Source organism: Leopardus geoffroyi, chromosome D1, assembly GCF_018350155.1.
Source record: "Leopardus geoffroyi isolate Oge1 chromosome D1, O.geoffroyi_Oge1_pat1.0, whole genome shotgun sequence".
NCBI lineage: Eukaryota > Metazoa > Chordata > Mammalia > Carnivora > Felidae > Leopardus > Leopardus geoffroyi.
The window spans coordinates 107,264,077-107,280,286 of NC_059329.1; the positions used below are offsets into that span (position 1 = coordinate 107,264,077).

General features: G+C 54.8%; 2 protein-coding genes across 6 annotated transcripts in view; one reads left to right on the forward strand and one right to left on the reverse strand.

The window, feature by feature from the left end:
- The window catches only part of RTN3 (reticulon 3), a 59,749-nt gene extending 54,246 nt beyond the window's left edge, over nucleotides 1-5,503 (forward strand). For all 5 annotated transcript variants that reach the window (XM_045485673.1, XM_045485668.1, XM_045485670.1 and 2 more), the window contains 5 exons: nucleotides 317-455; nucleotides 892-961; nucleotides 2,194-2,240; nucleotides 3,084-3,142; nucleotides 4,578-5,503. In XM_045485673.1, the coding sequence (XP_045341629.1) occupies nucleotides 317-455; nucleotides 892-961; nucleotides 2,194-2,240; nucleotides 3,084-3,142; nucleotides 4,578-4,623 (361 nt within the window). In that variant the 3' untranslated portion in view covers nucleotides 4,624-5,503. The remainder of the gene's footprint in view (nucleotides 1-316; nucleotides 456-891; nucleotides 962-2,193; nucleotides 2,241-3,083; nucleotides 3,143-4,577) is intronic.
- Nucleotides 5,504-6,539: 1,036 nt separating this feature from the next.
- ZFTA (zinc finger translocation associated) lies at nucleotides 6,540-15,604 on the reverse strand. Its single transcript, XM_045485674.1, has 5 exons — nucleotides 15,377-15,604; nucleotides 12,673-13,170; nucleotides 11,732-12,118; nucleotides 10,917-11,483; nucleotides 6,540-10,678 (listed from the first exon to the last, which is right to left on the reverse strand). The coding sequence occupies exons 1-5, from the start codon at nucleotides 15,513-15,515 to the stop codon at nucleotides 10,215-10,217; spliced, it is 2,055 nt and encodes a 684-aa protein (XP_045341630.1). The 5' UTR covers nucleotides 15,516-15,604; the 3' UTR covers nucleotides 6,540-10,214.
- Nucleotides 15,605-16,210: the final 606 nt, after the last annotated feature.

The following is a 16,210-nucleotide window of genomic DNA, read 5'->3' on the forward strand; positions in this document are numbered from 1 at the left end:
GTTCTGGGCTTTTGATAATTATAAATGGGTTCACGCCTTCATGAATATCCTGTGAGGCAGTAGAAGTTATGCAGGACGTAGGACAACTCTTTATTGTGTAAGAACATCCCACACTTTGCAGACATCTGGCATCTCTGCCTCTGCCCACTGAAGGACAAAGGTGTCCTCTCCTCACCCCGTGACAGCAAAAAATGCCCCTACAGATTTCCAGAATGCGCCCTTGCGGGGGTATCGCGCTCTAAAGAACTGCTCTCCTAACAGAAAGAGATCTTCTTTTTCTTGTCAAATGTATGACTGTTGTTTCTTCTTCTGGAAGAGCCTACCTGGATGTAGACATTACCCTGTCCTCAGAAGCTTTCCATAATTACGTGAACGCTGCCATGGTGCACATCAACAGGGCCCTGAAACTCATTATTCGTCTCTTTCTGGTGGAAGATTTGGTTGACTCCTTGAAGGTTAGTTGTTTCTACAGCTTTTGGTGGTGAGACTGAGGAGAACCAGGGACTAAATTATAATTCAGAAGAAAAACAGTAAACAGGGTTTCCTCACACACAAAAATAAATGTATGCTTCTTGACTCCTGTATTTGGGACAGAAGCGAAATGGGGATAGGAGTCAATAGGAAGGGTCTCCTGCACCTGAAGAACTTCAGAACAAGGAGAATGTAATTGGCAGAAATATAGTTACAGTCTGAGCTTAAGAGAACTTCAGAATTGTCTGATGCATCCTTCAAATGTATGGTGCAAATGAAGTAACCCTCATTTTGAAATTATTGATGGTATACATCACTGAATTTATGCAGACTCAGTTGGCAAGACGAGAATGGCATCAATTAACCTAAATTTTACATTATGATTATTCCTGCTTAACCCTCTGATGTTGGCTTTCCCAGCTGGCTGTCTTCATGTGGCTGATGACCTATGTTGGTGCCGTTTTCAATGGAATCACCCTTCTGATTCTTGGTAAGGTGACAAGGAAAATGTCTCCATGCTCTTGGAAGTACAGTTAGCCATTGAACAACACAGGTTTGAACTGCATGGATCATAACACTTATACGTAGAATTTTTGCAGTGCGGTATTATTTATAAATGTATTTTCTCTTAGGATTTTCTAACATTTAGTCTTGTCGTAAGAATACAGTATAGAATACATACAGCATACAAAATATGTGTTAATTGACTGTGTTCTCAGTAATGCTTCTGGCCAACAGTAGGCTGTTAGTAAAGTTGGGGGTGAGGGATCAGCAGTTGTATGCAGATTTTCGACTGCACGGGGTATCAGTGCCCCTAATATCCACAGTGTCAAGGGTCATCTGTGATTGGTAAAAGTAGGAGCAAAGAGAATGCCCAGCGTGTCTCTACTCTTTGCACACAGCCCAGCCTTTAACATCCATAAACCTTGAACTGGATGTTGGAAGAACCAATGTTTGTGGCCACAGGTTTATTGAAAGATCCCAACTATAAAGAAGTATCAAAACAGAAGTAAAGGAGAGTTGTCTACATTTGGTTTAAATATGGGGATCTTATAAAAATCATTTTTGGGGCACCTGGCTGGTTCAGTTGGTTAAATGTCTGATTCTTGATTTCGGCTCAAGTCATGATCTCATGGTTCATGAGATCAAGCCCCGTGTCAGCACAAAGCCTACTTGGGATTCTTTCTCTCCCTCTCCTTCTCTGCCCCTCCCCCCTCTCAAAAATAAATATTTTTAAAGAAGAAATCATTTTCATAATTTGGAAATTATTTGTAATACAAAGAAGGCAGGCAGCCTGTGTACCTATAGCTAACTGTCCTTTTTTTTTTTTTTTTTTTTTTTTTAATTTTTTTTTTTTAATGTTTTATTTATTTTTGAGACAGGGAGAGACAGAGCATGAACAGGGGAGGGTCAGAGACAGGGAGACACAGAATCTGAAACAGGCTCCAGGCTCTGAGCTGTCAGCACAGAGCCCGATGCAGGGCTCGAACTCATGGACCGCGAGATCATGACCTGAGCCAAAGCCGGCCGCTTAACCGACTGAGCCACCCAGGCGCCCCTATAGCTAACTGTCCTTAATTGAGGGCTCTAGGTAGGATTTCTCATATTGAAGATTCAGGTTTCCCTGTATTTCCTGAGGAAAAATGGTGTGTATTACTGGAGTCTTGGGTCTTTTTGACTGCCTCACATTTATACCTGCCGTGTCCTATGATTCTCTTACAGCTGAACTGCTCATTTTCAGTGTTCCAATTGTCTATGAGAAGTACAAGGTAAGCAAGTATCTGTTTTGAATCAGATAAGCCTGTTGATTATGACTAGTTTCAGTTCACGTTTTAGGCATCGAAAGTTTGGAGCAACCATTTTCTAACCCATTTCTGCAGTCTGATTTTATAAGTCAGGAGCCTATATGAAATTGGTAATAGTGGTTTCCTATACCAAGAAAAACTGAATGTTGAGGAGAGAAAAGGGTAGGAAGGAGACTTATTTTTGTGCCTCGCTGTGTCTTTCAAGTTTTAATCAGGTGGATGCATTATCTGTGCAAAAAACTAAGTTGGAAGAAATGCTTAAGTAAATAAAAGCTGGTATCTAAAAAGAAATTTAAACTGTCAAGGCTATTATGGGAATCCCATCGGTGTCAAAGATGTTTGCATTGTGGAATGCCGTGTGCAGAGCCTTGGTGGATGCGAGAAGGTTATTCTTTGTAGGTTGTCATCCGTCAGCAGACTTTATTTATGCCTTTTGGTATTAAATGAATTAGTCTTACGTGGGAGCCAAAACACGTTTGTGATTACAGAGTATAGATTAGACTGTTTCTAGTATTCAGAAAATGCTTTACTCCAGTGTCTCTAAAGGAAACACCTAGCAAGTAAGACCTCAGCAAAAGAAATGAGTGATTTTTACTTCCAACAGAGTATGAGGTGTTTGTGGCATAATTTAAATTCTGAAACCTTAAGTTTTTAAAATATATTTTTTTAAACGGGGCATTTTCATTTCGCAGAGTATGCATTACTATTTTTTTTTTTTTAATTATTAAACTGGACAACAGAACGTTGCCTTCAGGGAAATTGTTAATCTATGTGTTGCCGTAACTGAGTCTCTTTCCTTCCTTAAAGACCCAGATTGATCACTATGTTGGCATCGCCCGCGATCAGACCAAGTCAATTGTTGAAAAGTAAGTATGCTTAAGTTCCACATTTTATTATGACATGTGTGTTTTTCCCCAATTAATTTTAGCCTCCTGTGTAAAATACTGACTCAGAGAAAGTAATTTTCACCCTGAAGAAAAAATGTTGGTTAATAGTTTGATTTTATTAGAAATTATTTCATCTGCTTCCTTAAAAAAATATCCTTTGTGTCTTAGACTAAAAAGAATCAATGGAATTAGAACCTTTGCCTTTTTGAATTGGCTTTTAAATGTTTGTGGTTGCCAGCTCACATGCACCTATTTTCACATGTATCAATTTTAAGCCAAACTCTTCCCTCTCTTTTCAGAAATAAGAGATTTACTAAAGAAATGACTCAAGGTGCAAAGCTACCTCTTTCCTAAAACTACCAAATCCCTGTTTTCTGTTTTCTTAACCCAATTTAATATAAAAATCAAGTAGTAATAAAATACTGGTAGACATTTTTATGACTCCCTCTATCAAGGAACCATTTGGGGTTTTTTGGAGTTTTTTAAATGACTTACAGTAAACACTAAGGAACCCATACTTTTAATTAAAATATTAACATCTTTCCATATTCAGACATTTAAGGAACAAAACATCAAAAGCAGTTGTTTCTCTTTTGTGCTCTCCCCACCCCCAGTTCCAGTCCCTCTCATATCCCAGATTTTAGTGCTTTTTCTAGTTTCGATAAGTGGAAGCCGACTCTGTGCACACAACTTGGGCTTGCTGCCAGGGTCTTTACTTGCTCTTTCGCTTTTTTAGGTATACCTTGGAGCTAAAACCAGGCAAGGACAGTTAGCACAAATATGTATCTGGTTGCTGTTCACTCCTCATTGGGAAAGATGGTCATAGCTTAGCTTTTAAACCTGATGTCTTGGTTAGTCCCTGCTGGAGTGGCTTTGACATTGGTTGAGAGGTGTGTGAATGACCTTAGTGATGTAACCTTGGTGCACAAAATAAAGGGTAGCTCTGGTGTCTGGTGAGGGGCTGGGAACTGTCGCCTGCTCCTGTCGTCTTTTTATATGTCACCTTGACCCTTGACTCTCGGTTCCTTTGGGGCACTAGTGGGTAACCTCGCATTCCCAGAGAAACGGGCTCTTGCACTGCCGATGTGGAGAACATAGGAGGCATTATGCCCAGATACCCCTTATTCTCCTCTGGAACCCCCAGTGAAGGAGCCAGGAGGTGCAAGCAGTGAAAGAGGACAGGGAGCTGGCATGGTGGCAGGGGGAGGGGACAGATCTTTGTGGACCCCTCAGCTCGTCCCGGACCGGCCTCGGCCCCTGCCTCTTTTCATCCAGAGTAAGCCTGTTGGGAATGGGAGGGTAAGTTTCCACAGTGCTCCAGCAAGTTCAGGACTGTCTTCCGGTATCACTGTTAAAGTAAAAACCTAGAACCAATGTCTGTCTTTTCACCTTCTTTTTTTTCTTTCTTCAATAGGATACAAGCAAAACTCCCAGGAATCGCAAAAAAAAAGGCAGAATAAGTACATGGAAACCAGAAATGCAACAGTTACTAAAACACCACTTAATAGTTATAACGTTATTACTTGTACTATGAAGGAACGTGCTCAATGTCAGCTCGAGCCTGCATTCCAAGCTTCTTTTTCTTAATTTGGTGTTTTCTCCCCTCCTTTCCCTTTACCCTCAGTATCAAGCACAAGAATTGTTGGACTTAAAAAAGAACTGATATCTTAGGACCCAAAAGAATAAAGAAAGAATCTAATAGGGTAAATCAGTACCTTAATGGTGGTGGGGCTTTTACTTGGAGCTTGAAAGGGGAGAGGTTGGAGGTCAAGGAGAAAATGAAAGATAAAGCACTGCTCTTGGATTCTGCTATCCAGTTTTCAAGGACTAGTCTTACGCAGCTTCCCGTCAGTTTTACCCTTATTTTTAAGTTAAGAAATGATGATTAACTTATGAGGAAATTATCCGGGGACAAGAGTGGGATTCCTTCCCACGGGTCTTTGGCAGCTCTCTGACCCCATCTTCCTGCCCCACAGTGTGAGCGGCTGCTCCTAACATTCCTCTTCTTCACGTAATGATAGAACTTTCAAGTCTATGAATAACTTGTAGGTGATAGTGTGCATTCCTGATTCCCAGAATGCCATCTGGTAACCAAGGTTGGAACCGGAAAGTGGGACTGTGAAGGCCCTCCCTCTCCCGCTCATCCCTAGAAAGGAAAGTTCCCGCCATTTGGGAGGGTGGTGTCTGTGTCGTTTCTTGTGGGCACCAGTTCTGAGCTTTAGTTTGAGAACTCATTCCTGAATGTGCTTTCCTCCTCCTTCCCTGCCCACCTCACCTCGAGTTTAATAAATATGGTTGTACTTTTCTTATTATGAAATAAATGTCTGTAACTGCTGTAAACTTGTTAGAGAAAAAAAATAATCTGCATGTGGGCTCCTCAGGTGTTGAGTTATTGTAATCCTGTCTCAGTCCATGGGGGGGAAACATTCTCAAGAGGTGAATACAGAAACAAAAGGCCTTTTTCGCTTTTGTCTTTTCTCTGCAGCTTCCTCCTTCCCATGCCACATCCTTACCCCGTGCTCGTCATCTTACCCTAAGCACCAAAGCCAAGCTGGCTTGAGAGGAGACTGTGTGTGTCTGTGGTGGAGAAGCCACAGGTTAGTGTAAGGAAGTGCATTCTGTGGTTCACAGGGAGCTTTGACTTTGAGGCTAGCTCACGGGTGTGTGTTACAGTTTGCGGCTCCTTCGGCTTCAGGCGCATGAAATGTCTTAGCGCCTCTGCCATGGCCCAGGGTGCTCCTTCTGAGAGTGCTTTCCCCGAAGCGTTAGGTAAAGGCGACCAGGCAGGGCCAGCTTGTGTTGATGGACTCCGTGCACAATTGAAAGCTAACAGAACAACCCAGACCGACATCAGATGGAGGGCGATCAGGAATCTGATTCCTGTTGAGACCGATCAGTGTCTTTGTCCCCTTCCAACATGAAAATTCGGTCACCTTGAAAGAAAAGTCGTCCGAGCTCCTTCAGGTTGTAAACTCCTAGTCACGAGGGAATGTGCGCTGGTGACTTTAAAGTAAGGGCTATAGTGTTTGACGGTCCCAAAGCAGTGCAACTCTGTAGAAGGTAGTGGAAATTTTCTTTCTACTGTTTTGGAGAAGTTACTTCAGCATTTAGATGGGTAAAAGGTACCCTTGCCTTACTCCATTTTCCTGTTTTCTTAGCCCTCTTTCCTTTTGAATTTTTAAGCTGATTTCATGTCGGAGTCAGAAACATATTCTCCATCCTATCTTATGCCCTCCCAGGAAGTCAGTGCACTGATCAACTTTTTGGGCTTCCCCTCCAAAGGACCCTCTTCTGCACTGGAAGCCTCCACACCTAGCTGTTTTGTTTTGTTACTGCTGTATTTAGGTAATTGGACAGATCTTTGTGCCACACAGGAGTTTTGTTGTTTTTTTTTTTCTTAAGAAAAACCCATAGGTGAAATATTACTAATGAAACTGTGTGTGCGTGTATGTGCGTGCAACATAAAAATACAGTAGCACCTAAGGAACTTGAATCTTGGTTCCTGTAAAACTGCAAATTGATGTGTTATTAATAAAAAAAATTGAAAGGAAAAAAACACAGTGACTGCGGTGTCGTTCTGCTAACTTTATTCTTTATACACAGTTTGGGTAAAGTAAGAACCAGGCTTCCACCGGCCCCCATCCCCACTCCACTTTTGAGGCTTTAAAAAGCACCTACTAGTTGATATTGGTCATAGTTCCCAAGGTTGCAGAATTTCCATAGTAGAGCAAAGCTGTGCATTTGGTTTCTGAAAGATCACGGAGACCCTCTGAGAGGTGACCTTAGCAAGATGAGGAGTGGGAGGGGCCAGAGGGTCTGTTGTCCCAGTTCAGCCTCACACCAACCTAGGAGGGTTTCCCGTCTGCAACATGAAGCAGCCTATAAATCAGAGCCACAACGTGCTTGAGTCACCATGGAAAGCGGAAACTACATACATTAGGTCTTTGCTGAAAGAACTGTTATCGCTTCAGATTTTTTCTTCCCCCAAAACTAAGGCTGCCATGACCCTTAAGGTGGATTTTTAAAATTTATTCAACATACCTCTTAGAAAACTTAGGCTGAAATTTTTAAAAAATAACTGATGCAAACAACTTCACAAATACACATACAAATGTTCGAGTAATGTCACTAACATGGTATATAAATATGGATTCAGAGTAACATTTACATATTGGCCATAATAGCAAGCATACCATTAACAAAAACTTCATGAAGAAACTTCACCTGTTCATGTCAGACTTCCCAAGGCAAGGAGGAGGCACCTAGAGAGGAGGACCACCTGACCCCCCTGACCCCTAACCCAAGAGGCCATGGCCGCCGTCAAAGCAGGAATCACTACAGTGGCACTCGGGTCACTGGGGCTTAGATCTTCAGCTTCATGATCATTGGAGGGCTTATCAGAAAGGACTGCTGGGTGCTGCCCATTTCTGATTCATCAGGGTGGGGCCCAAGGATTCGCATTTCTAGTAGGTTCCAAAGTGATGCTGAAGCTACCGGTCCCGTGGCCACACTTTGAGAACCCCTGAAGTGCTTGGGGCTGCCTCTCAATGAAGACTTTGACTCCTGTCTTCCTAAGGCCTCTCTCCCTGCCTATCAAGGGGAAAAGCCATTCCTAACCAGCTGTCTGTCCTGGCTGACCTGAACTTGGGCAGCGGGCTTGGGTGACCAGAATAGGTCACCCCACTTTGCCTACTGTTTCTGAACAGGCAGAGTAGTAAAAGTGGTAAAATACTCGTTCTGGATCTGAAAACAACATGCACGAAGGAAAATAAAAGAATGGCAGTGCCCAGCCTGGTGCCATCTGCAATCCCTGTTCTCCAGCTTTTAATACTGTCTCAAAAACCCTGGGAGTTTCAAACACACTGGGAATTCGCTTTTCAGTCAACCGACAGCTCATGCAGGATTTCCTGAATCGCTGGTGGCATCTGCAACAAAACCCAGAGAATACCAGAGCCCTTGCCCTACTGGAGAGGCCGTGGGACAGGTGTTAGCCCCACTTGCGGGGTTCTGATGAAGACTGCCGCCCAAACCCCGGAGCTGAGGCCTGTGGTGGCCTGGAGACTGCTCCTTCCCAGGAGGCGTGCAGTTCTTTGCCATCCCCGGGTCACGACTGCACTGAAACGGCCTGCAGCACCCAGCATGTGCCATCCTTTGGCAGGCCTAGTGGGAAAAGAAATTGTACGAATTTACAGAGACTGGGAGGCAGTGTGGTGTAGTGCAAACAACACTGAATTGGGAGTCGGGATTTCCATTCTAGTTCTATACTGTTCCTACCTGGCTGTGTGATCATTTCAATTTCTGTACTTCACTACCTTATCTGGGAAAGGGGTTAAGGGGGCAGGTACTGGTTGATCTCCAAGGTCTTTCCAGCTTTGACAATCTTGAATTATATAAAAATGCTATAAAATCCATGGTATAAAATCCAATTCCCAATCAGGAAGAGTCCAGGGGACTGGGCCTGAGGCACTTGAACCTTGGGCTCTGGCCTGGGGGTGCTGGGATGAGGAAGGGCTTCCTCTTTGCACTGGGCTTTCCCACCCACCCACAGAGGCCGACCCTGGCCCCAAGTGCCAGGGCCCCTCCACCTCCAGACCCAACCCTCAAGTCCGCCCACTCACCTCCCCACTCTCAGGCTTTAAGACCAAAGGAACCGGCCTGGCTATGTGAAGAGCAGACACTGGGGCCCGGAGGCTTGAGGACAGGCCCCGGAGGAGGGTCACACATTAGTGTGGGATGTTTGGGGTCCCCCAGCCCCACCTCTGTCCTCACTCCTTCCTGTAGGTCCTTCCTCCACCACCTCACAGCTTATCTCTGATACACGTATAATAAATAAGACATTTGCACATAAGGGTGAATGGGACAGCTCGCTCCCCGCCCCTCCCCCTTTCATATAAAAGCATTAAATACAGTTTCAAAATAAAATACAAAGAGCAAAAAGGGCCTGATCTCGGGGCCACCTGTTCTCCACAGGAGAATGAATCTACACATCCCACTCGGACCTGCCTGGGAGATCGCGGGGCCCCTTCCCGGCCCCACCGGGCCTGGCGCTGCCGCGGGTTAGAGAAAGGAAGGCCGAGGCCCGGCCCCAGGCCCTTGGGTGCTGAGAATGGGTGGCACGTCCACCGTGTACAAAGGGGGACAGGGAGGGACGGGAATAGAACGCCAACTGCCGGGACCTCCAGTGCCCCGGGCTCGGACTGTCGGGGGACGATAGAGCAGGAGTGCCTGACTGAGTTTAGGGGGAAACGGAGGCCTTCAGAGCAGGAGAGGAGCAAAGGAGAAAAGTGCTAATCCCTTTACAAGATCGGGGCCCGGGAGGGCGTGGCAGGAACGGAGGAGGCGGGAGGGGCCGCGGGGCGCACCGTCCCCAGAGCCCGCCTGGGAGGCTGGCGCAGCTGCCGGAGCCCCAGCCCAGCTCCGCCCCCGCCTCCGGGACGCCCGCCCGCGGTCCCTGGTGTTCTCGCCGCCCGGGGGTGGGGCTCCCGAGCCCCGCCGCCCCGCCCCCCGCTGGAAGCCCTCGTCCGCAGTCCTGGCCTCCGAGCGGCCGCGAATACCAATGAGGCCCCGGCGGCAGCCGCCCGCGACCCCGGGGGCCGTGCCTGCCCGCGTGCAACTCCGCGGGGAACTGGGCCCCCGCCCAGGGACGGCGCCGGCGCGGCCTTCCTGCCCTCCCCCCAACCCTTGGGGCCCTAATACTGACTGTCGGCACCCCCACCCCGGCCCGGCGCGGGGCTGGGGTTGGAAACCCAACGTGCACACGCTCGGAGGCCAAGGTGGCCTTTCGGGAAACGTGGGGCCCAGCGCGGGGGAGGGCCAGGGCTCCGGATCCGAAGCGAGCGCGCGCTTCCCGCAGCGCACCGACCGGCCCGGGGGGGGGGGGGGGGGGGGGTGCTCCTGGGCACCGAGCGGAAGCCGGCGACCCCACCCAATTCCTATCTCCGCCCGGCCCGGCCAGCGGGGGGGGGCAGCTGCGGCGGTCAGGGCCGCGGGAAGCTGGGTGTCCCGGCCCGAGGGCCGGCCGAGCACAGGGCCGAGCCGCCCCGCGAGCCCGCTACGCGCGACAAATGGCGCCCGCTTTGAGGTCCGCGCCGCCGTCGCGCGGCGCCGGAGCCGGCGGCCCGAAGCCCTCGTGGCCGTAGCAGCGCAGCGCCGCCTCCTCGTAGGCCTCCAGGATGGTCTGGCGCTCCTCGGGCGTGAAGTCCATGGAGAAGGGGTGCACCTGCAGGATGTGCCGCTTGATGGTGCTGACCTTGAGGGTGGCCAGCGCGCCCCCGCACACCATGCACACCAGGCCGCGCCGGCTGCCGTCGTAGTCCATCAGGTACTCGCCCCGCCAGCGCGGCTGGTAGTTCCGCCGCTGCTCTCGGCTGCGGGGCGGGGGCGGAGGCGGCGGCGGCGGCGGCGGAGGGGGCAGCGGCGGGAAGGCGAGTCCCCCGGGCTCCTGGCCGTCCTCGTCGTCGTCCTCTTCCTCCGCGGGCCGTTCCGACGGCTCCCCTGGGGAGAGCGGGACGTCGCCTGGGAAGGGACAAAGGACCGCACTGGAGCCGGCGGCGGGCAAGCCGACCGCGTCCAGGGTCTCGGCTCCACGACCGCCCGCCTCGGCCCTCCGGGCCCATCCTCCCCGGCCTCCCCTTCAGCCTTCCGCTCTCCCCACCCCCTTCCACCCCAGCACTCCCAGCCTTCGCTCCCTGCCTGGCCCGGGTCCCTGCCCCCACTCTCCCGCGCCACCTGCTCTGGCCCTGCGCCAGCTCACCCCACCACTCCTCCTCCGGCTCCTCCTCCTCTTCCCCTCCCCCCTCCTCGGAGGCTGCGGCTGTGCCGGGGGCGGCCGGGTCCCTGGGGGACTCGGGGCAGGGCAGCCCCAGGGCCAGCAGGTGAGCGGCCTGCTCGCTCCACTCCTGGGCGATAAGGGCCTTCACGGGCCCGCTGAGGCGTGTGGAGCCCGGGTGGCGCTGGCGGATGTGCCGCTTGATGGTGCTCATCTTGAGCGAGGCCAGCGCGCCCCCGCACACCATGCACACCAGGCCGCGCCGGCCGCCGTCCAACTCCATGAGGTACTCCAGCCGCCAGCGCTCCTGGTAGCGGCGGCGGTGGTCACGGCCCCGCGGCGACCGGCCCGGGACCCCCACCCTCTCGCCCTCCTCCTCCTCCTCCTCCTCCTTCTCCTCCTCCTCCTCTGCCGGCCCGGGCCTCTCAGGGACCCCGCCAGCCTCTTCCTTTTTTACGTCTGGGGGACTGAGATCCTGAGAGGATAGGGCTCCGGCAGTGGGGGCGGGGTCCCGGCTCTTTCTGGTCAGGTCCTGGGGGACGAGGTCGTCGTCTGTTGGGGAAGGGGTGAGGGAGAGGGGCTCAGCCTGGTGGCAGGGTTGCCCTTACCCACGCAGAGGGGTCCTCACCCCAGCCCCTGTCTAGAGGCCCCAGCCGGTGTGGGTGTGGGTGTGGGTGTGCCTGTCTGCGGGTGGGTGAGTGTGGGTGTGGAGAGGAGTCCCTCCCGGTTTTGGCCACAGGCCCCACTTTGCAGCCCTAATATGGGGGAGGGGGGTCTCGGCCCAGGGATGGGCCTCGCACCTGGTGGGGACCGAGTGAGCTCAGACAGTGTCTCGGGCTGGCCTCCCCAGGCTTGCAGCAGGGCGCTGCGCTGGGGGCCGCTGAGCCCCAGGGAGCTGGGGTGCACCTCCAGCACGTGGGCACGGATGTCGTCCAGGCGCAGGCTGGGCAGTGCCCGGCCACAGGCCATGCACACCAGCCGGTTCCCCCGAGGGTCATAGTCCATGAGACACTCTGCCCGGAACCAGTTCTGCAGGGACTCCTTCAGCCTCCGCTCCAGCCGCCGGGCCCCCAGCCCCCTGCTGCCCCCGGCCCTCCGGGAGGCTGACAGGCGCCGACGCCGAGCCCGGGGTGCCCCTGGGCCCCCTCGCCGCTGGCATCGGCCGCCCTCACCAGCTGGGGCTTTGCCTGAAAGGGTCGGAGCGAGGTTAGGAACTGAGATGCTGGCGATCCAGGGAGCTCCCCGCGGCAGCCAGGTCCTCCACAAGCCTCTCCCTCGCTCGGACTCTGCCTAACCTTCGGCCTTCTCGCCCTCTCCCCCCCATGCCTTGACTCCTTCACCTCCGAACCTGCCTGCACACAAACCCGAAGCCCCACCCGCTCCTCCCGGAGACTCAGATTCTGGCCCCTTCCCCGGACTTCACTGTCAGGCCGGACCTTTCCAGCACCCTCTCCTCCCAGCCTTCCCCCCCGCCCGTCCCCCCACCTCCAGTCTCCTTGAACCTTCTACATCCGCAGAACGCCGAATCTCTCTGGGGGGGGGGGGATGCGGGAGACCCCCTCACCTCACTGTCCCTCCCCCAGTATTGTACGGTAAGGGCAGTAAGCAGACCCCACCCAAAAAAGAGCAGCGACTGGCTCAGGAAAATCCGTTCGTTGGCTGGGGAGGCGGCCCCACCCGGGGCCCCGGGCCCCGGCCCCACCTGCCACCCCGGCCCCTGCCTCTCCAAGTCCTGCGTTACCTGGGCCCTTGGGCGGGCAAGCTTGCAGGCTGGCCCCCTCCTCCTCCTCTTCCTCTTCCTCTTCCTCCTCCTCCTCAGCCCCCTGGGCCCCCAGGCCCTCAGACTCTCCACAGGCCCCCAGCCCCAGGTGGGCATCCCAGCTGTTGCTGATGACTTCCTTCTCCCGGGGGCTCCAATGCAGGGAGTAGGGGTGCTTTTGGCGGATGTGCCGCTTGATGGTGCTGAGCTTGAGGGTGGCCAGGGAGCTGCCGCACACCATGCACACCATGCCGTGCCGGGCGGGGTTGAAGTCCATCAGGTATTCCAGCCGCCAGTGGTCGTGGTAGTAGCGCCGGTGGTCGCGGCCGGGGATGCGGCTCTTCCCGGGCCTCGAGGCCCGGGCCTCACAGTGGTCTGAGTATTTCCTGCCTGAAGATGCCGGTCCCCTGGCCCTGGAGGAGGGCAGGGGGGCACTCCCCCAGGACCCCAAGGCACCCCCTTCCAGCTGAAGATCTTGCCCTGAAGAGGGGAGGGGGGGGGGAAAGGGAGACAGTTTTTCAATGTCCGATTTCCAGGGAGAGAACCCAGGCTGGGATTTTGCAGAGAAAGGGAGGCGGGGGAAGGGTCGTTCAGGGGCAGGAAAAGGATGGCAACAGCAATAAGAGGGATGTGGGAGAGGCGGGAGTCAAAGCATTGGCCCCTTTATGAAGAGTGAGGACACTTTAAGAGAGGGCCAAGAACGAAGGGATGCGAGGGGCGAGCTCTGACTTTTTTTTTTAAAAAATGAGGTGAAGGCCAAGCGGGCAGCTGGCTCTCTATGGCACCCTGTTTGGAGGAGGGCTGTAAGAGCGAAGCCAGGAGAGCAGCACGCCGGGGCGGTTCCGGCCAGAGCAGAGCGGGCAGTGGGGCGAGAAGAACAAAGGGGGCATCTGTCTGCATCCAGGGCTGCACACAGGACCCACCCGTCTGAGGCCCCAGCCAGGAGGGCCCCACCCAAAGATCTTCCCCCTTTTTCCAATGATGCCTCCAATGCAGCCTTCTGAGAGTCCCATTTTGGGGGGTGCTAAGCATCGTCGGTTCCCCAAATACAGGCACCCACGGGAGGGATCCCCAAGACAAAGCTGTCAACACCTCCAGGGAAAGGAGTTTCTAGGACCCTGACTTCCCTAGAGTCTGGGAGAGCCGACCACCCTGCAAGGGGACCGGCAGGAGGGCCACCAAAGTGGCTACTGAAGATTCTGCGGAAGGGAGTGGCCACCACCCACTGGAGCCCATTAAGTCTTTCTGGGGATTTATTTTTTGCTCTGGCAGAGAGCCGGCCACTGCCCAGCAATCAAGGGGCAGGCACTGGAGAGGCCCAAGCACAGCACACTACCCCGGTGGTGTTGCCTTTGGCCAAACAGGCGGACACCCGAAGCGGTCCCCCACCTTCCTTGCAGTTTGGACCCTATTTTATTTAGAAAAGGGTTTCCTGGCCACATAAGCTGAATGGACAAGTGTGGTCACGCTCCCTCTGGAGAATCTCAGGGTCAGAGAAACAAAAGACAGGACCAGATAGGACTCCTGTCACCATTGTGGTGTTTGCTTGTTTTGATTTCAGTAGATCCAGAGGAAAAAAAGCAGTGGCTTCAAAGTCAGAGACCTCGGTTCCAGTATGGTTTCACCGGTAACTTGCTCTGTGATCTTTGATAGGTCGTGTGGCTCTCTGGGCCTCAGCCTCTTTGTCTGAAAAGGCACTGGATGGCTAGCTGGTCTCTAAGCATCCTTCCAGCGCTGGATCTATGCTAGTCTAAGGTGGATTGGCCCTTTAAGAGCCCAAAAAAGGGGAGGAGCTGAGATTCTTTAAAAACAAAAGGGGATGGGGAGTTTCTGGGAGGGGAGCTCGAAGATTAGGGCAGAGTCTCCCTAGCCTGGACAGAACCGTCACGGGTCTTAAGGCGCTGACCCCTTCAGCAGGGGAATGAAGAAACAGTGTCCTCTGGGAGAGAACGGGGAGGACGGGCTGGTCCTACTATAGCTGACAAATTGTGGCAAAATTTTCTGAAAAGAAGGGAGGCGATAACGCGCGGACGGGAGGGGTATCTGCCTTTGTGAGCGAGCCCATCCCTTTAGAAACTGCCCGCGGTGGGTAAGGTAGTGGTGGGTCCCCCCACCCCCCACCCCGAGGCGCAAGCCAAGCTCTTTCCTAGAAAGAACATGGGGAAAAAGAGAAAGGATTCCTGTCTGCAAGCAAGGCCACAGGAGGGGAGGAGCAGCGCGACTTAAAGCAGCGGAGTTCCCAGCTCAGCTCCTCTAGGGGAAAGCCCCCCGAAAGCGACCCATAGTCTGGGCAGACTTTTAAGAGACAGCCGGATAAGGGAGACCACCTGGGAGTCTGAAAGAGAAAGGGGCGGGGGCGCAAGTCCAAGAGCCTACAGCGCGCGCCCCATGGCGCCTGGCCAGGCCCTTTGGGGACCCTTCGGCCTGGTCTCTGAGGCGGGGGCCGCGGGGCCCTTTAAGGGGGAGGGAATCCGCCCGAGCCCCGCGGGCGGACCCCGGGAGCTGGGCGGGGGGCTCCCCCGCTGGCCCTGCAGCCGCGATCCGCGCCCGCCAGGTGGCGCCCCCGGCCGCCCTGCCCGCGTCCCCCCCTTTGTTCGGCGGCGGAGAGGGGCCCGGAGCCCGGAGCCGCAGCCCTCCCCTCCCCCATGCCGGGGCCCCCGCCCGAGCCGCCGGCCCCAGCTCTTACCGCCGTCGTCCTCCTCGGGTTCCGCGCCGCCGCTCGATCCGGCGGGCGGCAGCCGTCGGCCCCGTGCCGAGGCCGCTGCTGGCCCGGGGCCGCCCCTGCCGCCGCCGCTCCGGCTCCGGTGGTCCCCGCCGGGCTCCATGCGCTGCGCTGCGGAGCGGGGCCCCGGGGCGGCGGGGCGCGGGGCCGCGGGGCCGGCGGCGGCCCGCGCGGGGCGCTCGGTGCTCGGGGCCCCGGGGCGCGGGGCGCATGCACGGGGCGGCTGGCCGCACGGACGGCTGGCTGCTCGCTCGGCGGCGCGGGCTGGACCGGGGTGGGGACTCCTGTCTGGGGCCCCTGGGGCTCCTTTAAGGGCTCCTGGGTAAATTTAAAGGGGCCGCGCGCTATTTCCTCCTGCCAGCTCGCGGGGGGCTGGGGGGGAGAGGCGGGAGGCGACGAGCTGGCCCGAGGCTCCGCAGCCGGCGCCCGCCCCGGACGTTGGGAGCACAGACCTCGCCGCCCTCGCGGGCCCGCACCGCCGCCTCCGAGGCTCCGGTCCCGGCTCCTGAAGGGTCACCGAAGTGGCGAGGGGAGCCCGCGTCCGCTGCGACGCGCTTCCACCCGGGCTCCGCTCGCAGCCGCTGCCCCCTCGGGGCATCTCAGCGCCCGGCTCCCTGCACCCGCGCCGGCCGGGGATCGCCCGGTGGGAGGCCCGGGTCCCCGCCGGGGCTGCCTCCGCCCGCGCGAGCTGGGCGCGGGCCCCAGAGCGGACGCGACTGGCAGGGGCCCCAGATGGCCGCGGCCCCGCCGAGAGGGTGGAGCCGCGGGGGCGGCCGCGCCCCCTCCCGCGGGAGCCGC

Coding starts and splice junctions, on each gene's coding strand:
- ZFTA (XM_045485674.1), bottom strand. CDS start 15,515: ATGGAGCCCGGCGGGGACCACCGGAGCCGGAGCGGCGGCGGCAGGGGC. Junction 13,171..15,376: donor ACCCGAGGAGGACGACGGCG/GTAAGAGCTGGG, acceptor TCCCCTCTTCAG/GGCAAGATCTTCAGCTGGAA. Junction 11,484..11,731: donor GCTCACTCGGTCCCCACCAG/GTGCGAGGCCCA, acceptor CTTCCCCAACAG/ACGACGACCTCGTCCCCCAG.